We start from the raw sequence: 26,006 nt of genomic DNA, 5'->3' as shown, positions 1-26,006 counted from the left end.
TGCTCCAGCTACTCTGCCCCCAGCAGCCTGTCAGCAACACTCCAGCCCTGCTCTGGCTTCCACCAGCCTGGGTTACTACTCCTGGGGTGACCCCAACACCCTCCCAGTCCTAGATTTCTCTCATCACATGTTCTTCACTGCCCAGCCCTTTTCCTGGACAGTTCAGATATTAAAGGTCCATTTCCCCCTAATGCCAAGCAGTTTGGTTTCATCACAGCCCTGGAGTAGTTTATTTTAAAAATAAAACATGTTTATTCAGCGACGGAGAGAGAGGTTTTCAATGTGCACAGGGCTAAGGTATGGAAGTCAGAAATGGTTACGAGAAAGCTAAAGCTAAAACACTTCCTGGCAGCTAAAACTTCACAAGCAAGGTTTGGTTCAAGGTCAAACCCTGACCACAGGTTCCCAGCGACATTGCTGACCAAATTCTTAGGGATCTCCCTCAAAGTCAAAGGCCTGCTTTCTTTGTCCTCTCACGTGTGTGTGTGAGGCTGCATCTAGATCTTTTGTGGAAGATCTCGAGATCTTCCACAAAAACGTCTTGCGCAAGAGCATGTCCACACTGCAAAAGCACATCGGAAAAGCGATGCGCTTTTGCACAAAAGAGCGTCCAAATCTCTCGCAAGAAAGCTCTGATTGATATTCACAGAATGGCTACCAGGGCACCTGCGCTTCTTTCGATAGGCTGTTTTTGCACACAAAAAACCTGTTTCCCGTCCCCACACACCGTTTTGTGCAAGAACTCTTGTGCAAAATGGAGTTATTCCTTGTAGAAAGAGGAATACCTCCACCACCAAAACTCCTCTGTTCTGTTGATTCACTGTACATTTTCTTGCCCAAAAACATGCTTGAAGAGTGGATGTTCCACGGGTTTTTTCACAAAAACCCTGTAGTATCGATGTAGCTTGAGAGAGGGAGAGATCACTTGGGTGGTTTTGCCTCTCACTTTTGCAATCCACTCTGGCTTTGTTTACACTGCAGGGTTTTTGTGCAAGTAGCGTTTAGTGGAAGAGATCTTCCACAAAAGCTTGTGCAAAAGCCCGTCCACACCTCAAAAGCGTGCGCAAGTGAGCGTCCACTGCATGTAGAATAAGGAAGTTCTGATTGCTATTCACAGAATGGCCATCAGAGCACCTGTGCTTTTTGTGATAGGCTCTTTTTGTGCACGAAACCCCCTGCTGAGCGTCCACACCTTCCTTTTTGCACAAGAACTCTTGTGCAAAAAGGAGTTATGCCTCATGGGGAGAGGCATAACTCTACAGGCAAAAGCCCTCTGTCCGGTCGATTTACTGGATTTTTTTTTTTGCGCAAAAAGGCGCTTGAGGTGTGGACGCACTGAAGGAGTTTTGCGCAAAAACCCTGTAGTGTAGACATAGCTTCACATTCCAAAGTGGATTCCTCTGAGTTTCCCCCTCAATGCAAAGTTTATTCACACAGTAAAGGTGATGTGGGTTCTGTGGGTGAAGGTGGCTCTCCCCGGCATGTGCTGAAATGCAGACACGCTGCTGGTTTTAGGACCCTGTCTACTTCCCTGTACATTGGGGTGAACCCACATTCCTTTGTTCAGGTGAGACCTGCTTTACTACTCTTGCCTGGGCAGGGCAGGGCAGGGCGGTTTGAACGTGCACTAGCATCGTGTAGGGGGAATTCACGCAGAACCTTCCCTTTCCCGGCGATGTCGCTGAGCAGCCGGTTTTTCAAACGGCCCCTCACAAGGCATAATTTGCCCAGCAATGATCACGACAGTGTGTCACGCATACAACGATGCTTTCAGTCACAGTGAGCCACTACTTCCATGCCTGGCATCCCCAGCAGTCCTGCCCCCCTTCCGCAAGCGTTGCCCCTAACCACGCGCCTCCGACGACAGCGCTTAGGCAGATCCTGCTTTCTCATGCCTGAAGAACCCCTGATGAGCGGAGCCATGCTGGGGGGCTTCCAATGCAACACACCAGCCCCCTGCATGAAGAGCTTGGCCAGAGCTTTTCATGGGCTCCGCCACCAGGTGGCGATTAGAGTCCATCTTGTTGCACCGAATACCTTCTCTGGCAGAAGCAGGCTAGCCAGGCGGCTGATCTCGCCCTCCCTTGGCATGGCCCCTCGTAAAACAGTACCTGGCTGTCCCCTTCGCCAATTTGATTCATGCAGGGGGGGCCTAGCGGAAGCCACATCTTGGGAGGTTCCTAACCTGCGGCATCTGATGCAGACACAGTGCAGTGGGGCGCTCCAGCTGGGTCAGGCAGGAGGTCAGAGGAGATGGATGTTGTGGCCTCCTTTGTATCCGTGGCCTCGCCCCCCTGGGCAGTCCTCACTCAGCTGATGCCGTTCATCAGCATGAGACTTGTCCTTTGGCCTCCAGGGAATGCAAGAGCCCAGAGGCTGGAGTTGAGTAACGACAGTGGGGTTAATAGCTGCTCGAGAATCCCCTTTGCTAATCTCCATCCCTCTCATAGACTCATAGACTTTAAGGTCAGAAGGGACCATTATGATCATCTAGTCTGACCCCCTGCACAGTGCAGGCCACAGAATCTTAACCACCCCTCTTAGAATAATCCTCTCGGCCGTAGGGAACACCACCCTCAGCTTGAACCACGCGGTGCTGGCCGTGGGCTACGGGGTCCTGCAAGGAGAGAGCTACTGGCTCATCAAAAACTCCTGGTCGACCTATTGGGGGAACGACGGCTACATCCTCATGTCCATGCGGGACAACAACTGCGGGGTGGCCACGGCTGCCACGTACCCCATCCTGGCCTGATCTCCAGCCACTCCTGGGGCCGAGGGAAGTGAGCGGGGGAGGGTCAGTCTGTCAGGCTACGTGTGGTTGATGTGTGTGGTGGACGGGACCAAGCTCTGTTGCTTTCGCGCCTGATCCTGCTTGGCCCATGTGCTTGCTCGTTTGTGCTGAGTGCCCTGACGTCCCCTGAATGGGAGCTGAGGGCAGCGAGAGCTTCTTGGGGCTGCTGGGCATGGCCAGCCCCCTCTAGCTGGCACAGATGTCAGCGCAGCTCCCCAAGGGTCTGGCTCGGCCGCAGTCCGAGGTGTGCCTGCAAGCCTGGAGAGGCGGGCGCAGACCCCAGAGAACTATGAGCCACAGTCTCAGTGGGCCTTGATCTAGGGAGATCAAAGCTAGCTCGAGTAACACCGCCAGGGGAGCCACGGCAGCCCATAGGCCAGCCTCCCAAATAGCCTGGGTACCTACTGCAGCTGCGAGTCGGTTCCGCCAGCCAGGCTGCCACTATTACTCAAGCAGGCTTTGATCTCGCTGGATCAAAGCTGGTGCGGCTCTGCCGACAGGTGTGGCCAGCGCCTCCCCATTGCATCACAGAGGCTGGGAGCAGGAGAGCCCTTTGTGGAAGGGGGAGAGGCTTTGCACATGGAGCAGCCTGGCCCGGGGAAGGGATGGGAGAGAAGTCAGACCAGCTGCTGTGGGTAGGGGGAGCCCTCGCTCCCACTGGGAACCGAGGAAGTGGGTCTGGCCCACGAAAGCTCATCATCTAATAAACCATCTTGTTAGTCTTTAAAGTGCTACATTGTCCTGCATTTTGCTTCTGGGAACTAAAAGGAGGGGTTCTCCCTATGGCACTTCCAGATCTCCGGATGGTCCTGCGCCAGCCCTTTCCCTGCACTCCCTAGTCTGGGGAGTTACAGCTGTGTTTCTCAACCTTTTTTTATAAAGTACCCCTTTTTCAAAAAAATTTGTAGACGAACCCCCAGTACCTACAGTTTTCAGAGACACGCAATTTTTTTCTACCATTGCAACACATTTGTTTTAAACAACTTAATCATAGCTGGGTGGGCGAGGAAATTTTGGGTGTAAAAAGTACAAAAATAATAAAGCATTGTAAAAATTAATACAAAACTTTAGTTTTCTCCACATTTCAGTTGTTGAAGTAGCCCCCAGACGTCTCTGGAATACCCCTAAGGGTACTCGTACCACTGGTTGAGAAACACTAAGTTACGGTAACTAGGGCAACTCCCAGGCCTGGAGCTGGCAAAGGGAAACAGCTGATGTGACTGATTCCGGTCCCGTCAATAAACTCACTGGCAAAAGCGCACAGTCTTCTGTCCTTCTGTCTGTTGGCTGGGCCTGGGCTCCCCCCGGGATGGAGTGGACTGGGGGACCCAGCTAGGCTTGGGTGGCCACATGGGAAAGCAGAAATGGTCCCTTGTCACGTCTGCCAAGCCCTCTGGATTCCTCCACTACAGGCTCTCCGCGGTGCTGTGGGACTCTGCTCCTGAGCCTCAGCTCTGGAGATGATCCTGCCAGTCCGGAGGGTTGTGCAGAAAAGCGTCGACACAGACTGAGTGTGAGCGGGAGCCTGAAACCAGAGCTCTGCTGTGTGAACTGTCCTGTTCTTTTCAGTCAGGTGTTAACTCGGAACCCTACTGATGTCCCTTTAAACCTCCACATCCTTGCTGATCATTTGAGCCAGAGTCCAGCTACTGTGCTTGATCCCCAGCTGCCCCCTGCATCTCCCTGGGCCAGTAAGGTCCAGTGGCTCCAGACCCAGATACCAAAACCCTCAGCTTCCTCTGTGTCCTTTGTTTCTGAAAGGGTCAGCACTGAGGGGGGCTGCTAGCCACGGCCTCCCAGCAGAGTGTGTACAGGCGCACGTCACTCCAGGGGAGACTGTGGCCTCCAGAGACAGGAAGTCTCCCTCTTCCAGCAGCACAGGGGCTGGATGTGGGGACTGCATGGATGGGAGATCCGGGTGCAGTGGCCCTGAACTCTGCCATGCCGGAGTGACTCTGAGAAGGGAGTCGCCAGCACCCACCCATGCAGCAGGCTGAGGAGCCAAGCGCTGACTCAGCCAGCCCGGCGCACCCCGGCTTTTTCTGTGGGACTGGGAGTCTGGTCGCTTTCCACATCCTCAGCGCTGTAGCCTCGGAGCTGCTTGTTTTCTTCCGAGCTGGGGGCCCTTGCTCAGACCATGCATTCTGTGTCTCTCGCTGCACGGTTGCCCAGGCAGAACTACGAGCCCCGCCTGGAGAACGGTCCTTCCATGTTTGGGATCCCCCATGGACCTTCTAATCTTTTCCATCCACATGTGGAATTTTTCATCCATGTGCGGAGTCAATTTTTTATGGCACCGAGGCACGTGCACCTGAGATGTGGGAGTTCTGCAAATCAGCTGGGCAGCGCTGGAATCACTCCTGGGAACCCTGCACAGAAGCATCACCTCTAGGCGAGGTCAGGTCTGGTTCTCAGAATCCCTCGCTGGGCACAGCTCCCCCAGCTATTGGCATGCTTGGGGGCCGGGGGCAGAGGGTACAGAGACCCGTGGCAGGAGTCCTGGGGGCGACTAGCAGGAATGCAGGGACTCTGACTTGGCAGCCGGCACAGCAAGGACCAGAAATGCCAGGGTGCAACCCCAGAGCATGCTGGGATATCACTGCTGCCCCGCTCACGAGTGTCCCCACAGAGGTGACCTTGGCAAGCTAGTTCCAGGCCTGCTCTCCTCCCGCATCGCATCTCCACTCCCCAGCCGGCTGGCCCTGCCCCAGCGCTCCCACTCGGGCGCCCGCGCCAGTCTCCAGCACTGCAGTCAGCAAGGTCCCTGCCTACTGTGTCTGTTACCCTAGCGCCCCTCTCTCGCCATGGCCGTACGGTAGCTGTTCAGGGCTTTATTACCCCTCCCCGCTGAGCCTCTGCCCAGCACTGCGGGCAGCATGGAGGCCTGGCTCATCTAACCTGGGCTTCTTGCTCAGACAGTCTCGTGCGCTCCCTGCCGCCCGCGGTCGCAGCCCCGAGAATGGAAAGGCTGCGGCCGGCCGGCGTGCCCTCGGCAATGCAGAACTGGGCTGTGGCATCTCCGCAAGGCGAGCACCGTGCCAGGCCAACGCCAGCCCCCACGGTGCGCAGCCCTGCTGCCCCCAGTGCCCGTGTGGAAGAGCCTGTTTTCCTCTCCTCTTTGCGAGCAGGAGCCCCCATCCTACGAGCCTCCCGCGGTGCCCGAGCCTTGGCTGTGGCTCCCATGCAGGAGCAGAACCTCCCTCCTTGCTGTGACCCGAGGCTTGAAGACAGGGTGTCCCCTGCCTGCTGGTGCCAGAACAGTGGGCTGGGTGCAGCCGCCTCCACTGCCTGCGCCCTGCTCCTTACGCAAGCGCCTGCCACAGTTCCCTGCAGACACGGGGCAATGTTAGCGCTTAGTGTGTCGGAGCAAGGGCCGGGCAGCTAGATCCCTCCTGCGGAGCCAGCCCAGGTGAACGTCTCTCGGGCTCGTGGGATCGTCTGGGGTCAGCCTGCACTCAGGGCGCACAGCCACAGAGCGCGCGCCGCTAACACGGACTGTAGCTACGCCCCGCGCAGGGCCAGCCGCTGGAGCCCAAAGCCCCACCACGCTCCCAGGCCGGGCCAGCACTCGAGCTGGGAGCCCACCCACGCGCACTGCAGCAGACAGGCCGGTCGGCTTCTCTGGGGCTGTTGGCAGGAGCCACCTGGCTGGCTCAGCCCTGAGGGCTCGCTCCAGCCCAGGACAGTGGCTGGGAGCTGGGGTAGCAACGAGATGACTTGCCGCACACAGTAAATCTCTCCCTGGCTTCTCTCCCCGGCTCCAGCCCTGAACCAGGAGCTTTGGATTCCTGTCCGCTGTCGGGGCCCTTGCATTGTCCTACCTCTGCCCCCCCAGGCGTGACTCTTCCGCCTCTCCCGGCTGGCTGGCAGCCGTCCCCTGTTCCCTGGGCACCCTCCCTCCAGCCCCCGCCTTGGGGGGCCGAAGCCAGTTTGCCAGGCCGAAGGCCGCAGCTGGGTTGGTTCCCCTAGCCCAGGCAGGGGAGGCCTACGTTAGAGCTTCCCTAGGATGGGAGCTCAGATCCAGGGAAAGGGGTAGCGGCTCCCAGTGCACACTAGGCCTCAGGCAAACGCTGTGGGCTCCACGCTTTCGGGGCCCCCGCTGCTGAGGATTCATCATCCACCGGCCGGTCCCGGCGTCCTGCCTTGGGCCCCGCAAACCCTTTGGCTGGGCCTGACGGGGGCATCTCGAGTCTCAAATGTCAGCCCTGCCTCTCGCTCCCTCCCACCCCAGCCGTCAGCCCTGGGGGAGAGAAGCGCGCAGCAGGCCAGACAGGCTGTCGTTCGAACGGGCAGCACTTGGAGACGTCCTACACCAGCTCAGCAGCCGGCCCTCAAAGCGGGCAGGGGCGTCCGAGCTGCCCCGCCTGGGCCTGGCCGGGAGGGACCTCAGTGCGGACTGGCTGGGAGGAAGGTCGGGCTAACTCGCTGGCTGGGCCCAGGCAGGAAATGAAGATCAGCTTCTAACTGGGGTCAGCTGCATCCGGCCTGGCTCTTCTCAGGGTTCCTAATATCAATCCAGCCTGGCTGGCAGGAAGCTCCATCTGCAGCAGTGAGGCCTCCAGCAGGCCGGGGGGGGCATGTTAGCACCAGCAGAGCAGCTGCACTGCAGAGAGCCCCCTTCCAGGGACTGGGGGAGAAGGAGGTTTGCTGCAGGGGGTGATGGGGTGCACCAACCCCGCACTGGAGCTAATGGAGTTTCCCTGGCCCAGCTGGCTGAGAGGGCCCCACTTAGAGTTGCCAGGTGTCCAGTTTTCGCCCAGACAGTCCGATAATTGCGTCTTCTGTCCAGTAAAAAAACCCAGAAAATACTGGACATGGAAAATGTCCGGTATTTTCTATTTTTCTCGGACGGAAGGCTGGGGCGGGGAGGGGAGGGGAGAGAAGTCAGACCAGATGCTTTTTTTTTTGCTTAACCAATTTTTTCCCCGCCATGTTCGGGATTTTTTCGTGTGAATGTATCTGGCAACCCTACCCCCACTTCCACAGCCCTGCTGGGCATGCTCCCACTGGAGACTGGCTACAAAGGCTTCTGGAGCAGCACAGTCAGGCCTGCCTGCTGAAGGGGAAGGAAGTGCGGAGGGAGCTCCAGGGGAGGAAGCGACACCGGACCCCGGCGCAGCAGCTGGGCCGAGAGCGGCTACCGGAGAAGCTGCAGAACGAGAGCGAGCACACAGAGAGGACGTCTGCCAGGTCCCGATAGCAGCCCAGGGCGGGGAATTGCTCCCCGGGCGCCCAGCGTGTTGCAGCAGGATTCCTGCTGAGCGAGCAGTGGGTCCTAGCCCGCTGCCAACAGGGCCCTGGGCTAGGACTCGGTGGAGAGGGAGGGCCCGGATTTTCCCCCTTCTTACATACCCCTGCATATTTTCTACCTGCATATGGACTTGGGCTACGGGGCGTATTACCCTGAGTAGAAGGGGCTTGTGTATGGACTAGGGATGTTCAATATCAGTTCATTGAATAGCCGATTAACCTCATGAATTCTTATTGGTTACTTGACTATTCTGTAGAACCCAGGGGTGGGGCCTCCTGCCACGCCGTGCTGCTACCTCTGAATCAGAGGCAGCAGCGTGGGGTGCCAGGCGGGAGCTGGTCCACGAGGGGAGCCAGTTTAAAAACCAGCTCCCTTTGCAGCCTGGTTGCCTGTCGCCCTGCGCTGTATCAGAGGCAGCAGTGCAGGGTGGCAGCAGCCCCTGTCCAGGGGAGGTCTGAGCTCCCAGACCTGGCATGAGCTGGGACTGAAGCAGGCGACCTGCCTGCTTATCTTTTCATACACTTTAAATGCAGAGCTGCCGCAGGGGTAGGTCCTGGACCCGACGCCAGCCAGGACTGAGCTGGGCTGCCGGCCAGCCTGCGAGAAAATGTCCTGGTGGCGGGGAGGGGAGAAATGCGTGTGGTCTAGAGCATTAGCCTATAAGCTTTTGCTGATCAGTTAATTGAATACACTATTACATCCCTAATATGGACTTAGGCTGCTGGGCTGTATTACTCTGAGCAGAAGGGACTCGCATATGGATTTGGGCCACTGGGCCGTATTACCTTGAGTAGAAGGGACTCACATATTGACTTGACCACTGGGCCGTATTACCTTGAGTAGAAGGAACTCGCATATGGATTTGGGCCACGGGGCCGTATTACCCTGAGTAGAAGGGACTCACATATGGACTTGACCACTGGGCCGTATTACCCTGAGTAGAAGGGATTCACATATGGACTTGACCACAGGGCCGTATTACCTTGAGCAGAAGGGACTCGCATATGGACTTGGGCCCGTGGGCCATAATACCCAGCGTAGAGGATCTCTATGGCCTAGGGCCATCGGGCCAGAAGACCCTGACCAGAGGGTTGTGGGTACAGACTGAGGCTGATGAGCTGTCTGGTAAACTGGGTGATGCTTAAGTCACCAATGGAAGGAGACGAGGCTCAGGGGGCCTCTCGACAGGGTGGAGATAGAGGAAGGAACTGGTGGGTTAAGGGAGGAGTAGGGGCACTTGGTGAGCTGGGAGAGGGGGTGCAGAAAGCAGTGTGACACCAAACCGCCTTGGGAAGCAAACTCCCCCTCCTGGTTTAACAGAGAGCCAGCATTTTCCCAGCTACTTTATTGCCCGCAGCGGAGCGAGCCACATCAGCTGTGTGCTGGGGGCTCTTTTGGGCTGCCCAGTAGTCAAGCTGCCGTCGAGGGGGACAGACTTCCATGTACAGCCCTCCCCGCTATGCACAGGCTGTTCCCTTTACCACACCTCCCCCACACCTCAATTTCCCCTCCCCTCCCCCTTGATTGCAGAGCTATAGTCCCACCTTCCTCCCCGAGTGGCTGCTTGAACTGTCACTTGAGGACTTAGTGCCCAGAGGACGGAGCGTTGATCCGCTCCAGACCAGGGCCAGCGCCTGGCAAGGCGGGGGGACTGTATCAAGTAGGTCCCCGGCCAGTGTCTCTGCTAGGGTGAAATCCACACGGACCTGCCAAGCAACGTCCCAGTCTGTGTTCTCCCCCAGGCCTGGCGCCCCCGTGGGCGGGGCTCGGATGGTGAGGGGAACTGGGGTCACTCCAGGATTGGGTAGCTGGCATCCGTGGTCACCCCGCAGTTGTTGTCCTGCATGGACATGAGGATGTAGCCGTCGTTCCCCCAGTAGGTGGACCAGGAGTTCTTCACCAGCCAGTACAGCTCCCCCTGGAGCACGCCGTAGCCGACCGCCAGGACCGCGTGGTCCAAGTCGCTTGTCTTGTTACCTGGGGAGGGGAGTTTGGAATAAATGTCAGCAGAGGTCGCTGCACCATTAACAGGCACATTAGTTGTACCAGCAATGCCTGGCTTCTCAACCACCCATCACCCAGCACGGTGTGGCCGTGGATAAGTGGGGTCATCCCCACAATGACACTGAGACACCGGGTTTAAATAACGAGCCCAACATCACCTAGCAAATGAACAGCAGAGCTGAGACTGGAAACGGGGAGTCCTGGCTTCCCCTACCCGGCCCTGCTTCTAGTGCGTCTCTTGAGCCAGCGTGACCCTAGTCTTGGGACACCGCTGCCTGCGCCCTGCAGGTCTGATCTGAGCTGTGGCCCCAGGGCTCAGATGCTATTCTGCAGCCTGGTACTAAATTGGAAGCAGGCAGCAAACCAGCTGGGCTTTATTCCAGGTGCCCCTTTTAGATACGAAACCTGGGTCCCCTCCCCCACAGCTCAGTACCGCCCTGCCTTGGCGCAACATAATCCTCCTCCAGGCCGTGAGTTCCTCCGGTTTAGTCTTCTGACAAACCCATTGCCCCGTCCTCCCCCCCATCTTTCTGAGCTGGCTTGTGGGCCCTGAATCCATGCAGCTGGGGAAGGAGACGTCGCTGCCCCCTAGCTTCAGACCCCTGCAAAGCACTTGTCCAGCCACACCGGCTCTGGAGAGCTGGAGGAATCCTCGTTTACCGGTGTCCCAGCATTGCTGGGTGTGACGTAGTGGGGGGTGCCTTGCTGGTTGCTATGCTGGGCAGTGGGTTGTGAGTGACCTCCACTGGCTGCTGGCTGCAGCATGGCCCAGCAGGGCAGGGGATGAGTCATTATGCAAGGGGGCTTCGAAACTCATCAGACAGGTATCTCCCAGGGAGCCAGGGAGCGGAACAATGGGAAGAAGGGGAGTGGAGCCCTGGCTGGGGGCAGGGCTGGAAGTGAGTGAGTTTAGTTTCTGTCTGGGAGCATGGAGGAGACAGCCTAGGGAAAGGGGCTGGAATTTAGGGGCCCAGTCTCCCCCATCTCAAGGGGGGCTGAGGCATCCTAGGCCTGCCCTGTAACCAGATTACATCTGTGCTGTGCTGTATTCTGGAGAAGCAATAAACACCCTCTATTCTACTGGCTGGTGGAGTCTGTTCGTGCCATTACGGGGGTGCAGGAGATGGGAAAACCCCAATGCGTCGTCACACTGGGTACCGGGTGGAGCCAACCCGAGCCATCCCGGGAGATGCTCGGCCGCGAACAGCCGTACTCACCGCACTTGGGCTCGTAGTAGACGCCGCTGGAGTAGAAGGAGAAGGACCGGTGGGAGGCGTCGATGCTGATGGCCACCGGGCCGTTCTTGTAGATGGCGGCTTTCAGGGCCGTGACGTTCCCCGAGGTGACATTGACGTAGCCTTGCACCTTGGCCACCAGCTCAGACGTGTTGTAGTGGCACAAGCCGTTCTGCAAGGCAGAGCCCGGAGCTGGCACCACGGCGCGCGGACACAGGGGACCGCAGCCACTCTGTGTGCGCCAGCGAGGCCCAGGCCCCCAGGAGCAGGGCGCCGCAGCTGGGCAGACACACGTGTGCTCACCCACAGACGCCCCCCGGGTCAAAGGGAGCCAGAAGCATCTCTGGCAGTGGGCATGTCCAGTCTACAATGAACCTTTCTAGAACCCCGCTCAGCGATGTGCCCAGATGCCTTCCCGCTACACTCCCTGTAGGCAGAGGAGTCTTGCCCGCTCTTGCAAAGGGAAACTGAGGCACAGAGAGAGGAATGTGACTCAGCAGGCTGGGAGTTGAGCCCAGGTATTCCAAGTCCCTGGCTAGCGCATTACCGGGGCCATGCAGCTGTGACAGGGTCCAGCAAGGGCGTGTTGTCAGCAGCCCCTGCTGCTTGCCCAGATGTATCTTGTCACTGGCTCTAAGTGGGGTTGCTGGAGCAGCCCCATGGGATAGGGCCCCAAGCCCCTAGAGATCTCAGCCCCGCTGGAGGCAGAAGTCCCCCTTCATGGCAACCGCTTGGCAGGCTGCATGTCCTGCTTCTGGCTCACTGGCCCGGGGCGCGCACGCTGTGGAGGCTCTGTGGGGTCAGAGCTGCCATGCCGAGGGATTTGCTCCACCAGCCCGTGCTGCAGCCAAGCCAGAGGGCACCGGGCTCACCTGGCCTTTGTACGGCCCGTAGGAATCGGAGGTGGCGATGCCACCGTGCTTCTTGATCCACTCGTACGCGCTCGCCTCCTCGCCGCCGTCACAGCCGTAGTTCCCGAAGCCCCAGGAGCAGTCGACCAGGACTTGCTGGGACAGCGATGTCAGCACGCCGGTCTGGGGAGACAGGGCACCAGGACCTCAGCTGCAAAGCCGCAGCCAGGAGGCAGGCTCAGGAGCTAGCCACCTAGCGGGGCTGATCCCAGCTCCTCCACTTCCACCACCCGTCAGTCTTGAGCCCCGGCTGCGCCACCTGCGGCCACGCAGGGGGGAGTCGCTGCCCCAGCCTGGGTCGTCCTCATCCAGCGCAAAGGCTGTTCCCAGCCCTCCAGCAGCCGTAGCGACCCCCTCGATCCAGGGGCTGTCCGGCGGCCTTCGGGCAGGGCTCTGGTAGCTGCAGAGGGCTCCTGTGCTCACGAGCCGAGCGCCAGGGAGGATGCCGGATGGGCTGCCCGTGACTTGTGGGCTCGCAGCTCGTCTCCTGGTCGGGAGGCGGCCGGGCTCTCACCTTGAGGAACAGGGCACCTTCCATCGTGCCGGTGACAGCAAAGGTCCAGCAGGAGCCGCACACGGCCTGGTCCTTCACTGGGGTCACGGCGCCTGGGGAGGGAGGGAGGGAACAGGGGTCAGGGACTGAGCCCCATTGGCGGGTGCCTCCAGGAGCACTGATCTTCCGGGCTCCCTCCCTGCCTGGCTCGCCCCCTCGCAGCCCAAGAGCTACCCGCATTCCAGTGCAGGAGACAGAAGTTGTAGCTGCTTGCCCAGGTGCATCTCTGGCTGCTGGTGCTCCCCAGCTGGGCTGCCTGGCTGGGCTCCGGCCTGAGTTCTCTCTGGGTTGGGGTGGGAGGTACAGCGCTTGCACCCGGCCACGGGCGCTTTTCAGTGCCTCCCAGCAAGCTCTGTGGCAACGAAGGGGATGCCCAGGAAGGCAGCACGGGCCGCGCAGGCGACAACCCGCAGACCTTCTGACTCTGTGCCAATTGCAGCAGCTGGTGCATAGCAGTGATCCTCTGCATCTCACCAGGACCTTCCCCACGGGGCGCGCCACGCGCCAACAAGCAGCCGTGAATTGGGTCTCGTGAATTATCACCAGCTCACTTAACAGATGGGGAAACTGAGGCAGGGCCTCCGTGGCATCTAGAATTGGCATTTAAGTCTCTTGTGTGTTAGTGGACCAGGTAGCTCCTCGCCAGGTCTGTTCAGCTCCTGGGGCTGCAGCTGGGGGGCAGCTCTACCTCAGTGTCCTTCGTTCCCCATTCACCTCTCCCTGGGGCATCAGTCTGGTGCCAGCCCCAGGCCTGCCTGCCCAGACAGCTCTGGATTACAGGGCTGCCAACAGCTGCAGCTGATGCCCACAGAAGCCCCCGGGGTTTTCCTTAGGAGCCTCTGATTTTTGGAAACCCAACACACAACCCACCAGGCGGGGCTGTCAACAGCATCGGGCACCTTCAGCTGCCCCGACGTCCACAGCAGCGGTGGGAGGGGGGGCGCTCAGCTCCCTGGACATACGGACCCATAAGGTCCCACGTTGGGCACCCAAAAACAGAACCATCCAAATGCTCAAGAATTCAGTGGTCAATGGGGCCCCGGTGCCAGCGCGGTGGGGAAAGGGAGGCAGGAGGAAAAGCTCCCTTTGGATGGCACCTTCCCCCCCAGGGGCCCTGCAACTCACCATACAGCCGCCAGTCCAGGAACTCAGGCAGGATGAGGCCAGCGTACAGCTCCGTGGGGAAGGGCTGCCCGTTGTTGGGAGCCCCGCTCTTGAGCCGCCCCCGCAGCACGGCCATCTCCTCCGGGGTGCGGTCGGCCAGGTGGTTCAGCGCCAGCTTGTAGGGCAGGTTGGCCCGATTCTTGGAGTGGACGTACCTGGGCGGGGAGGGAGGCCATGAAGATGGAGAGCCGAGCTCTGGGTTTTGGGCACTGCTCTGCCCCCCTGGCACAGGGCGCTGCTGCCATGGGGCAGGGTACGTGGCACAGCCCTCCCGCCCTGGCGAAGGAATCCCCACACACCGCACGTCCCGGATTAGCCCCGGGAGTGCTGGTGTAGCCTCGGGCGGCAGCCAGCTTCGGGGGATGCACAGAGGCTGGGCCCGGGGAGGAGCCAGGGGAACGGGGCAATGCCAGCCTGAAAGATGAGCCAGCCCCAGGGAGCGCTGAGCGAGCTAGCGCCAGGGACAGGAAGTGGCACTTGCTGGCCTCCAGGGGTCTGTCTAGACTACGCGGCCCCGTCAACGGAGCCATGTAGATGAGTTTACTAGACACAGGAAAACGAAATGTTGATTTAAATAATCGCTGCTTCATTTACATCAAAATGGCCGCCGTGCTGTGCCGATCAGCTGTTTGGCGGCACAGCGGGGCAGTGTGGACGCCCCACGGTCGACAAGGGAAGCCTTTGTCGACTGCTCCGTTATGCCTCGTGAAATGAGGTTTTCCGGAGCGGTCGACAAAGGCTTCCCTTGTCGACCGTGGCGCATCCAGACTGCCCCGCTGTGCCACCAAACAGCTGATCGGCACGGCGCGGCGGCCATTTTGATGTAAATGAAGCGGCGATTATTTAAATCGACGCTTCATTTTCCTATGTCTGGTAAACTCATCTACAAGGCTCCGTCGACAGAGCCGCGTAGTCTAGACAGATCCCAGGGTACCGCCCGTGCAGGACACTGTGCGGCATTAAAGTCTCTCGTGTTTTAGGCTCAGGGAGTCCCTCGCCAGGCTAAAAAAGGCCCCAGCTTGGGGGTCATTCGTTCCCCATTAATCCCTCCCTGGGCCAGCCTGCTCGGATCTAGCTAGAGGAGAGCCAGCTTGGTGATGTCCCCGCGAGCAGCCATCACGCCCCCCCTCCCCACCTGTAGACGTGCGGGAGAAGCCTTGGACGCTGTTCGCCAGCTGCTAGCTAGAGTCCTCTGCTAGGCCGGGGCTGGTGGGGCCGGTGGGCCTCATTCGGCCCCCATGAAGAGGCCACCTTCCGCCAAGTCTGAGGCCAGCTCAGGAAGGCTGGTTCCATAAGCAGCCATGGGAAAGTCTCTTCCTAGCTCCCCGGGGAACCCTCCGGACTCCCTCCGCCGGCAGGTTCTGTTCCCTTCAGCGCACGATGCTCCAGCTCCCTCCTGCACCGTGACCCGGAGCCCCGGGTGCCCCGTACCTCATGTTGTGCGTGAAGGTGTGCTTCCTGTGCTCCAGCTCCTGCTCGCTGCGGTACGTCTTCCCGAACCTCTTCCGGTAGTGGTGGAACACCTGGTGGGACCGGTCCTCCCGCTTCCCCACAAAGTCCTGCATGGGGTTGGCCAGGATCCAGCGCTCGGCTTCCCGCCCCGGGAGCTCCTCGCAGGACGTGGTTCCTAGGGCCCAAGCACAGGCAGCCGTCACCCCAGGGCTCCCCCCACCCGGTTTGGAGCAACCCTGCCCCTTCCCTGTCAGTGACTGCCCCAATGCCAGGCAGGGGGATACGCCAGAATGTATTCTCCCGCCACCCAGCTGCACGGGGTTGGGGTTTTGCTGCTGCTGCTGCTGCTGCTGCTGCTGCTGCTGCTGCTGCTGCTGCTGCCTGGGACATTTCTCTTTGGACTTGCAGCTCAGCCCAGCTGCAGGCCCCCAAGGCTAGTGTCCCCTTCGCTGCTTAGGGCCCAGGGGAGGGACAATGCCCCCGCTGCCAGTGACGATTAGATTCTTCCCACCTCCGGGAGCTGGGACATCGCCTCCTCTCCCCTGCCGGTCCTGTCACCGCCCCGGGCTGGGACTCAGTGTCTCCCCCCGCTAGGGGTGTCAGATGGTTTAACCAAAAATACACGCCCTCCCCCACCCCCAAAAAAACCACTGGGGAAAAAATTCTGTTGAGAAAAAAAAAAGACCCAGAGAGTTATTAAGCATAAAAAAATAAAAAAAACCAGCATGGCCCCTTTAAGAAAGGCCTTTGAGGCTTTTTGGCCCCAGCAGTCCGCTGGCAGCCATCTGCCCTCTTGTCTTCCTGCTCCAGCCCAGACAACTCCCCTGCGGAACCCGTTAAGCACCCAGGATTTTCACCTCCTGTCTGGGAAAAAATAAGAAAGTACTGGACATTTTAGGTGTCCGGTATTTTCTGAATTTTTTTACCAGACAGGAGGTGAAAATACCGGACTGTCCGGGTCAATACAGGACACCTGGCAACCCTACCCCCCGCCCCTCCTGGGCCTGCCCGACCTCCCCTTGCGGGCACGTCCTTGGGGTGGTTCGATGCCAAGAGGAGGCAGTGGCATGGACACCTGGCACGGGATCTTGGCCCTTCCGGGTACCGAGGGCCACACGATGCCAGCAGGGGTCACCTAGCACCGGGCTGCCTTGTGGAGAGGCTCAGATCTGCTGCAAATCTCCTCCCCCCGAGCTGGTTTAGCTGCTGCGTCCCCAGCCAGCGGCCCCATTGGAGAGCGGGCCACGGTCCCATTTGGCGCTGATGTTTCGACAGCCTGTGGGGCGGAGTGGCCCTTGCTCAACGCCCGTGGGAGCCGGAGCTGGAGAGGCGGCTCGTGTCCCTGCCTCTCCCCGGAGTGCCTCTGCCGTTGCTGCTTCTGGGCACGTCCTGCATTGACACCCGGATCACCCCCGGCAAGAGGGTGGAGGGCACCACCCGCCACCTCCCCTCTGCCCTGAGCACAGCGCCCCAGCCACCGCAGGTCTTCCAAGAGCAACCTGAAGGGAGCAAGACAGGTCCTGGCTCCGCTGCAGGCAGCCTGGGGTGGGCCAGATCCTCGCACTGGGCCTTGGCTCCAAATCCTCTGCTCAGACCCCTTCCTCCCCCCTTCGCCTGCCTTGTCTACGTCACCTTCAGGGCCGGGTCTCGGGCAGCCCCCCGCTCGCAGGGGAGTGCTGCTGGAATTTAGAGAAGGGGCCCCGCCTTACCGTTGGTGGGGAGGTTGAAGACGGATGCAGGGTAGCTGAGGGCGAAGCCGCTGTAGTCAATTTCGTACTTGTCGTAGTGGGAGCCCAGCAGGCTGTTGAAGCCCCGCATCTCGTAGCGGACGGGCGTCCAGCCGCAGCTGGCGTTGGTCACCCACAGGGTGTAGATGTTCTTCTTCTTGCCCCAGTCGGACACGTCCTGCCACACGGAGCAGTACTGGCCTCTGTAGTACTCCTCCCGCAGGAACTGGGGGGGCAAGGCGGGGAGCCGGCGTGAGGCCCCGTCACTTTCCCGCGTCCTGCTGCTGAGACTGACCCTCGCTGTCCCGGGGCAGCGCTGCCCACGGCATCTCAGTCCTGCCCCCGGGCAGCTGGCGTTAGGCCGGCCCTGAGGAGAGGCTGCCCGGCTGTGGGGCTAGGCACCTGCTGAGCCCCAGCTCGTCTCCCTTGAAATACGTCTCCCTGCCTCACCCCTGGAGATGGCTCCTGGGCACAGGGACCATCTCTTTTCCGTGTCCGTCCAGTGCCTAACCCACTGGGTGCCTGGCCCCTGCCTGGAGCTCCTAGGTCAGCTGCTGCCAGCCTGCAGAATCAATCATGTCTCTAGACCAGTGTTTCTCAACCAGCGGTACGAGTATCCTTAGGGGGACTCGAGAGAAGCCTGGGGGGGGGGGTACGTCAACACAACTGAAATTTGGAGAAAACTGAATGTTGATGTTACGTTTCACAGCACTTTATTGGTTTTGTACTTTTGACACCCAAAAATGTCATTGCCCACCCGGCTACGATGAACTTGTGTAAACAAATGTGTTGCAACGATAGAAAAAAAATTGTGTATGTCTGAAAAGTGTAGGTACTGGGGGGACTTATAATTTTTTTTAAAAGGTACTTTATAAAAAAAAGGTTGAGAAACACTGTTCTAGCCTCCCCTCCCCCCCCAGCGCATGCCCTCCCCCAGCATCCTTCATTCCTGGAGCTGGACACGCTTCGGCCACCATCAGAAAAGTCCTGACTCCAGTGATCCCCGTGGCAATGCCCCTCCCCCCTTCCAACCCAGCTGTCTCCCATTCTCATGGGCTCCACAGCCAGCCCCCACGTCCCCTCTGGCCGGCTGGCAGCAATTGTGTGTGGGTGGCCCTAGTCTGGAGTGCTGCAAAGGCTAGCAGGGGGCACCGTGTCAGCTGGTCTCCGTGCCACCGGGGAATCCCCACCGTTTGCAAACCAGGAGATCTCTTCCTGCCCGCCCCAGGGTCTGAGACAAGCCGAGTCCTTTCCTTCTGGAGCGGCAGCCCAGGCACAAAGATCCTGTCCCCGATGGCCCCTCAGGGCTGCAGGGGGGGGTCTTATGTTCTTATGTGGTGTTGGCGCTTGCCTTCTTGCAGCGCCCAGGGCACCCATCCGGGGCTCAGGAGCCCACTGTGCCGAGCGCTGCACCAGGCGCATCACAAGGCCATGCTCAAAAAACTCCCCGGGTGAAGTGTGAGCTCGTGTCTTCCCGGAGCCCCGTTCCCCAGGGCACTGCGCTATGCAAGCGGCCGCGTGGCAGTGCAGGCCCGCCGAACGCCCGGGCCTTTTAACCAGCCATTGCCAAATTGTCGCCCGGGCAAGTCAGATCCAGGCCACGTGAACACGACTCTGCCCAGAGCCCTCGGTGGGGCTCTCCTGGTAGCAGGCAGCTGAGTCGCCGCACGGCTCATCCAAGCAGCCCTGCCACCTCGTCAGAGGGCAGACGAGAGGTGACACATTTCCCCGGACTGGGAAGGGAGAGATTTGGTGCCCCGTGCCCAGGCTCGCCTCCTTCCGCAGGGTCTGGCTGGCCAGGCAACCCCCTGCCCTAATTGGGGTTTTCCATTCTGACGCTGCTCACAAAACCACGCTGGACTCTGTGGTTTCTTGTGCTATTTTTGTGCTGCTTAGACACGGGGCTTCCCCAGCGGGCATGGGACTGGTCCGTCCAGCTCTTTCGCTCACCTCCTCGCAGCGGGGCATGGAGAGGAGCGAGCAGAGGGTAAAACATGCCCCCAGTCTCTACCTGGGATACTCCTGGGGACAGTCGGCTGGGGCTACAGCAGCCCCGTGGCTGCTCTCGAGTAGGGATGTAAAATCCCCTTTAATTGGTTTGCCACTTAAACATGATGTTTAACCGAGTTAAGGGCGGGCAGGGGGCTGCTCCAACCTGGCTGAGCTGGAGCGGGTCCCCCACCACCACAGGCAGGGGCTGATCCAGCCCAGTCGGAGCAGCCCCTGCTTGCGAGGTGCCCAGGTTTGCCACAGGCAGGGTGAGGCTTGCTGGTTAACTGGTTATCCCCTCCCATCCCCACTCTGAACTGCTCCGAGTATTGGGACCGAGAAGGGGAGTGCTGTAGCCCCCTCCCTGCTGCACTGCCCAGGGGGATCTGGGAGGCTACACAGGACGTATGCATGAATCTTCCCAGGCCAGGCGAGGCCAGGAAGCCGGTGCCCTGCCCTGTGGACTCGAGCAAGGAGACAGACTTGGCATTTCCCGACGGCGGCATGCAGGGCCTGGGCAGGCCGGTTGTCAGGAGCTGCACAGACTGGAGCTCAGAACCGGCTTAAAGGTTCTCCCAGCTCCACGGAACCCCTTTGGCTCCGGCCTGGCTAAGCTGAGGTCAACCTGGCCCAGGGCCTGACGTCCTGCGCTCCTTCCCCGTCCTGCCCAGGCCCCGGCGGGAGGGCTCACCTTGAAGCCGTTCGTGTCGGGAAAGACTGTCTGCAGCGTGACAGGGCTCTCCTTTGTGCCGTTCAGCTGGAAGCACTTCACGACGTTCACCTCCGTCTCGGTAGTCTCCGGCGTGATCTTATAGTTGGTACCGTATGGCTCCACCGACCCCAGCTGGTACGTTATCACCTGCCCTGCAGGGTAGGAAGGGGAAATAGAGCAGCGGAGGTCCTCAGCCCACCTGGGCTCCCTGCTGCTCTGCACCACAGGCCTGGTGGGGGGGAAGGCCGAGCCAGGCCTGGCCTGTGGCGTGACAATAGGAAATGTCCCTTGAGCCCTGCGCTTCCACGGCAGCTGGGTGTGTGTCGCCCTCTGTACGTGACGTCCCAATTGCTGCCGGCTGCGGCAAAGCCGCCGCGTCGCCCGAGGCCAGCGCAGAGCCTGCCAGGAGGGGACTCTGCCTCGTCCCACTCTGCATCCGTCCATGGCTCTGAGCTCTGCGGTGGCAGCCCCCCGCCCCCGGCCGCGGCTCGGTAGCCTAAAGGCACTAAGTCTGGTGGGGCAAGTGGCTGAGTGTCTCCCGGGGCCGCCGGGCTCTCCACTCCCAGGTGAAGTCGTGGGGAGCGCAGCGCTATCAGGATCGGGCCCTCGGCCTGGTGCCAGGAAACGCATGGTCCATTGGCAGCAGTGCTTGGCCTTCGACTTTTCCTCCAAAGGCCGCAGCCCCTGAGCGAACCCAGTGAGCGCCGCGCGAGGTGGCACCGAAGACTTGGCGTGCGACGGGCGCTGCCTGACCCGCCCATGGGCGCCTCCTGCTCTACCAACCCACAGGAGACTCACTCTCATCATGCAACATCCTCCCTGCAAGCGTCTGGAGGGCAACTTACCATCATAGTACTGGATCCGGCTGCTATTTCCCGTCTTGTTGTACCAGGCTTCAAAGGGCTCCTCGATTTCAGCGTAGGGCAGGCTGATCACCCCTGCAGGACACCAATCCGTGTCATTTCACTTGGGGTTCGTCTAGATTACATGGCTCCGTCGACGGAGCCATGTAGATTTGTTTGTTCAGCAAAGGGAAATGAAGCCGCGATTTAAATAATCGCAGCTTCATTTAAATTTAAACAGCTGCCCCGCTCTGCCGATCAGCTGTTTGTCAGCAGATCGGGGCAGACTGGACTCTCCCCTGTCGACATGAAAGCCCTTTATCGACCTCCCCGGTAAACCTCATCCTACGAGGCATAACGGGGAGGTCGATAAAAGGCTTTCAGGTCGGCGCGGGAGCGTCCAGACTAGCGCGCTGAGCCAACAAACAGCTGATCAGCTGTTTGTCGGCTCAGCGCGGCAGCCATGTAAATTTAAATGAAGCTGCGATTAGGCTGGCACTGGGCCTTGCACATGACATAAGACTCCCCCCACGGGCGTTTCCTTGGGCGTCTCGTGGCTGCTCGGGCCGGGGCGGTTGTGAGCGCGTGCAGGGCCAGGCCCTGGCACTGGGGGGATAATCGAAGGAAGCAAGACAGTCGTGTGCGGCTGTGTGGCGAGGAGGGTTTGGGCAGGCGACGTGCGGCAGAGCAACTGGCCCAGCCACTGTGCCGTTCTGGGACGATGCTGCGGACGCTCTTCAGAGGCGACCTTCTGCCTCGACTCTCCAACAATAAGTCGCATTCCTTGGCTGGTCGGTGGCACCGCAGTGCACTGGGCACTGGCCACGCAGCCAGGAAAGCACAGTCCCTGCCCCAGAGCGGCCAGGGTGAGACCAGCCAGACAGGAAGCCTGCAGGGGAGGGCCGAGAGCCCAGGGCCTCAGTGTATTTAGCTTCCGCTTGTCCATTGGACGCTAGGAGTCAGTGCCTCTGAGGAGCCGGCTCCTGCTGCACTGGGTGCCAAGCTCTGGGTGTTAACAGAGGTGGGAGGGGAGGGAGTTACTGGCTCCAGCTTTCCCTTGGGATTTTTTTTTTCCGGGAAGGGCAGATCCCATCGGAGGCCTCACTTAACCTGAGCAGCAACTCGCCCTACGCAGCCTTGCACAACGCACCGGGCTCTCGCGTGGCTCTCGCGGGTGGGGCAGAGGCTGGGGTGCTGCTCAGTGCCAGTCCATCCGGATGGCTGGGGAGCTTTGTGCCGGGGAGACAGGCAGAGCAGGCGCTGGAGAACCCCCACCTAGGGCCCATCCCAGCTCCTGGCTCAGGGGAGGGGACATCAGTCTGGTTTGTTCAGCTGTCCGTGCAGGGCTGGGTTTTGCATTTGCCCCACGCCCAGCTCTCCCACTCACTTTGGAACCTGGATGTAGCTCAGTAGCTCTTATACACACGTGTGCATGTGTGCACACGCGTGTGCACACACACACGCACATGCACACACACACGTGCTGCCCATCCGGCCCGGGGGGAACATTACCTTTGACATGGTAGATATCTCCAAATTCAGGGGTTTTGCTTAAATGCTTGCAGCCTTTTCCTGAAAGAAAAGAAACACAGAGTTACCGCCCTGTCGCTGGCTTGCTCTCGTAGCCAAGACGTTCTGCCTGTTGGTAGGAGGACTCCCGTTATCCCCGGGGGCCAGGTTCAGACCCTGGGCAGGGCCGTGTGATGCGCTGGACTTCAGGGGCGTCGCACGCGCAGACCACAGCTCCCGGCTTTCTGGGCGTGCACCGAGCTCTCGCTCCCCCGGAGGGTGACGAGCCAACAGACCCTGGGCGCTGTCCTGGAACGGGAGGAGCATCCTTAATCCAGGCCCTGGGCTGCACGAGTGAGGAACGTCACGGAGCTGGCTGGGCTGCCCGCACGCCACGGGTCTCAGGGCTCGGTCTCCTCAAGCCTGGGGCCAGAGGGCGGGAGGGGATGGCCCCAGCACGCTGCCCTGGTGCTTGCCCCCTGCAGCTGTGTCGAGCCTGGGCACCTCGCCCGGGACCACAGCCAGGAGGCACCAGCAGCTGGCAGGGCCCATGTCCTCGTGGGAGGCACCGCCAGTCACGTGGAGTCCAGGGGAGAAGGGGCGACAAGGGGCAGCAACGCTAACCCCTGCCATGGGTTGGCTGGGTCTAAACCATCCAGGGAAGGTGCTTCCACGGCCTCCCTGTGTCCCGCCCGCTGGGGCAAGAGAGGACCGCTGCTCCCCCCCGACATCTCCTCGTGGACCGTTGAAACGTGGCCCGTGTGCCCACCCGGCTGCATCCCACCCCTTTGCTGCTCGCCTGCAGAGCCCGGCCTGTTTCGCTGCACGCTGCATGGCTGGGACAAGGCAGCTTTGGCCGAGATTTCCGAAGGGGGGGGCCTGATGCCAGGCACCTCAAGCTACCCTTGGGCAGCTATGTAAAGGGCCTGGGTCTCAGAAGGGGACGTGCCCACCCGTTCCCACCGGGCGGCACTGCGCTGCATGCGGGGGAGGGCGGGGAAAGTGGTCCCGTGGCTTACGCCGTGGCGCTGGGCTTGCATGGGTGTGGCAGCGCGCAGGCGCCGATCGTCACCGACACATCACAGGCTTCCCTGGGGACGTGGGTGTGCAGGCAGCTTCTCTGCTCCCCAAGAAGCCAGCTGGGGCTTAGTCATCGGCTGCAGGTGAAGCCAGCACGCCCTGGCTTTTCCCTGTGTCAGCATCTTTCTTCTGGGGGGACAGTTCTTTAACTCCAGCAGCTCCCCTGTGCAGAGCAGGTCGTGGCCCCCCACAGCAGGCTGGGGCCACTGGGAAAGGCAGCTGGCACGTGGCAGAGGGAGACGGTGGCCTATGGCCCTACGTGCGTCTCAGGTAAGAGCAGGGCCTAAGGGCTAGCACGACCTGCAGGGCCCATGCCGCTGCTAGAGACTGCAAAGCCCAAACAAGGGGACTGCGTTTCCCACAATGCCCCTCTCTGGCAGTGACACTGAGTGGGGGGAGCAGGTGGCTCTGGGCCAGTTCTGGACAAAGGACATGGCCGGGGTCAGATCTCTGCACCCCTGAACGATCTCCTGCCCCTCAGCCAGGGAGCGTGGTAGAAATGTCACTGCGGCCAGTACCAGGCTGCAGCCTCAGCATCAGGGCATGTGCCTCCGGGAAGGGGACAGCAGCCCGTGCCCAGAGAGAGCCTGGTTATAAAAGCAAGAATCCTGCATTCTCCCTGGAGCCCCGGGGAAGTTCCTGCAGTCCCAGCTCCTATGCCTAGATCTGCCCCATCTGCCCCTACCCAGCCGCCCCCGCCTGCAGGGTTCCCCCAGCTCCAGCGCTGCTGCACGGGATAGATAAGGCTGAGGACTATAGTGGCTGCTTCCCCAGTCTGTCACTTGCAGGAGCCCGGAGCCCCGTGTGAGACCCACCCACTCCAGCATGGCCAGCCACATTTCACTGTCAGAGCCAAGCGTCCCAGAGGCTAATTTCACTGCACCAGCCGGGTGGGAGTCTCCCAGCACTTCTCAGACCCTTGTCAGCATGGCTGGTCAGTCTCATTCTCTCCTTCAGACAAAGGAAACCGAGAACCACAAAGGGGAAGTGACTTGCCCAGGGTCACACAGGAAGCCTGTGTCGGAGCAAGGGCTAGAATCCAGTCTCGGTCCTACGCGCTAACCACGCCCCATCCTTCCTCCCAGGCAGGCGGAAGAGAGGTACCGAGGTAGGGGTAGCCCTGTTCCTGTCACCAGCCAGCCAGGTGTCCCTGCTCCCACGGGCCAGGCGCAAACGTTCCCCCTGTAATGCTGCTGCCCCACCCCCCACCCCCGAGAGACTCACCTGCAACCCAGCTGCACAGCGCGACCAGCACAGCCCCCTGGAGCACCCCCATCCTGGCAGCTCCCTGCTCTGCCTGCCCTGGGCTGCAGCCGTCCTAGCAGCAGCTCCGAGCACCACCTTTAAACCGGGCTAGCAAGAGCAGGAACTCAGGGAGCCAATGGCCACAGCCAGGCCCTGCCCAGAGGAGGGGAAGGAGCCCGAGCGTGTCTTTGCAAACTGCTCATTTGCTGCGGCCCGGAGCTGGGAAGGGAGGCTCCGGCGAAAGAGGGCGGCGTGGGGAGGTGAAATGAAAGGGCGAGAGCAAAGCCTGGGGCAGGCGGGGAGAAGAGGAAGGCAGGCCCGGCTGGGCTGGGCTGGGCTGGGGGGGAGCAGCCGGCAGGGAGGAAGCGAGTGCTGCATGGGGAGGGGCTGCCAGGGCAGTGGGCGCGAGGGCGGCGGGTGAGTCAGAGCAAGGGCGGCAGGGCCAGATGGGGCCACATGAGGCAGCCGGGTTTTGCGAGATCTGGTTTGCTGCTCGGCTTTGCAGCCCCGTCGGGGGGGGGGGGGGGTGCTGCTCAGACCTAAGCAGCCCCACAGAGCTGTGTGGGCCCAGGCCTGGAACAGCAGGGGGCTGTGGAGCAGGGGCGAGGGCGGGAGGACGCCAGGGCGGGAGCCGGGGAGGCTGTGAAGCGACACCCAAATTCCCGGCATGTCCTGCAGCCCCGCGGAGCCTTTCCTGCCTCCGAGCCAAGCCCCGTGTCTCAGAGTGGGCTCACGTCGGCCGCTGGACTGAGCGGTGCGGAGCCAGCCGTGCCGCCCTAGAGCTTAGGTCAGGGGGGCCTCCCCACGCTGTCTTTTCAGCCGGCCTTGACCTGTCCCCGAAGTGCCCCCCGCCCCTCCCAACCAGACTTTTACCTGCCCCACCTCTCTTGGGCTGGGCAAAAGTGACCCGATTCACTCGAGAGGGACCACAGGAGACAACTGGACTGGACCAGAACGGGGGGCCCAGCTCCTGGGCCAAGGCCAGACCAGGCCGGCTGAGGAAGGGCCTTGGGGGGGCTGCACCCCGTGCTGAGGAGGGAGCAGAGCTCTCAGCAGAAACAGCAGCTTCCCCTCCCCCTGCCGCCCGAGCCTGCAACAAGACCCGTGTCTTGTCCCTGCCCCACAACCCCCGGAAGCCAGGCCGTGGGACTCTTAGGCCCCTGCAATGAGGAGCCAGGGGCGGGGTGGGGAGAGGCATTGCAGCCCGGAGACTAGGGTGAGGGGCATGCCCTGTGACAGGGTCGGAAAGGACACTATGAAAGAGACTTTGGGCTGCTTGGTGTTAACCAACCCGGAGGGGGAAACTGAGGCACAGTAGCACATCCAGACCAGGGGGGGGGGTGAGTGGTCAGTTGCTCTCTTCTGATTGGGTGGACATCTGCCAATCACCGCTGTTTCTGGTCATGAGCAGGAGGGCTGTCCCTCCTTGCTCCCACCCCTCCCTGGCAATGCCAGCTGGATACCCGCTCCCCAGCAGCTCATGGCCTCTGAATGTAGCCAGGCTGCTCGGTGAACGGGCCAGCCTTCTGTCTGGGCATGAG

The 26,006-nt window shown here is 60.6% G+C and overlaps 2 protein-coding genes across 2 annotated transcripts in view; one reads left to right on the top strand and one right to left on the bottom strand.

Annotated features, from left to right (window-relative positions):
* LOC102458342 (digestive cysteine proteinase 1-like) overlaps positions 1–4,105 on the top strand; it is a 26,755-nt gene extending 22,650 nt beyond the window's left edge. Inside the window, exon 11 of the mRNA XM_075909137.1 lies at positions 2,565–4,105. Coding sequence (XP_075765252.1) covers positions 2,565–2,752 — 188 coding nt within the window. The 3' untranslated portion in view covers positions 2,753–4,105. The remainder of the gene's footprint in view (positions 1–2,564) is intronic.
* A 5,252-nt stretch (positions 4,106–9,357) lies between these two features.
* On the bottom strand, positions 9,358–24,732 carry LOC102458583 (digestive cysteine proteinase 2-like). The gene is made up of 11 exons (XM_075909138.1): positions 24,445–24,732; positions 22,144–22,203; positions 20,635–20,727; positions 19,769–19,941; positions 17,071–17,314; positions 15,341–15,536; positions 13,871–14,064; positions 12,707–12,798; positions 12,154–12,315; positions 11,264–11,453; positions 9,358–10,019 (listed from the first exon to the last, which is right to left on the bottom strand). Exons 1-11 carry the CDS (start codon positions 24,494–24,496, stop codon positions 9,832–9,834), a joined length of 1,644 nt encoding a protein of 547 aa, XP_075765253.1. The 5' UTR covers positions 24,497–24,732; the 3' UTR covers positions 9,358–9,831.
* Between the last annotated feature and the right edge of the window lie 1,274 nt (positions 24,733–26,006).

Source organism: Pelodiscus sinensis, chromosome 25 (assembly GCF_049634645.1).
Source record: "Pelodiscus sinensis isolate JC-2024 chromosome 25, ASM4963464v1, whole genome shotgun sequence".
In the NCBI taxonomy this organism is placed as follows: domain Eukaryota; kingdom Metazoa; phylum Chordata; order Testudines; family Trionychidae; genus Pelodiscus; species Pelodiscus sinensis.
The sequence above is the reverse complement of the archived record's forward strand: the minus strand, read 5'-3'. Positions and strand labels throughout refer to the sequence as shown.

Bases quoted from the DNA above. Each gene is read 5' to 3' on its own strand.
- LOC102458583 (XM_075909138.1), bottom strand. From the start codon at position 24,496: ATGGGGGTGCTCCAGGGGGCTGTGCTGGTCGCGCTGTGCAGCTGGGTT. The intron at 17,315-19,768 runs GTGAGCCCTCCC...TTGCCCCCCCAG, and splicing joins CCGACACGAACGGCTTCAAG to TTCCTGCGGGAGGAGTACTA. The intron at 15,537-17,070 runs GTAAGGCGGGGC...CTTGGGCCCTAG, and splicing joins CTTCAACCTCCCCACCAACG to GAACCACGTCCTGCGAGGAG.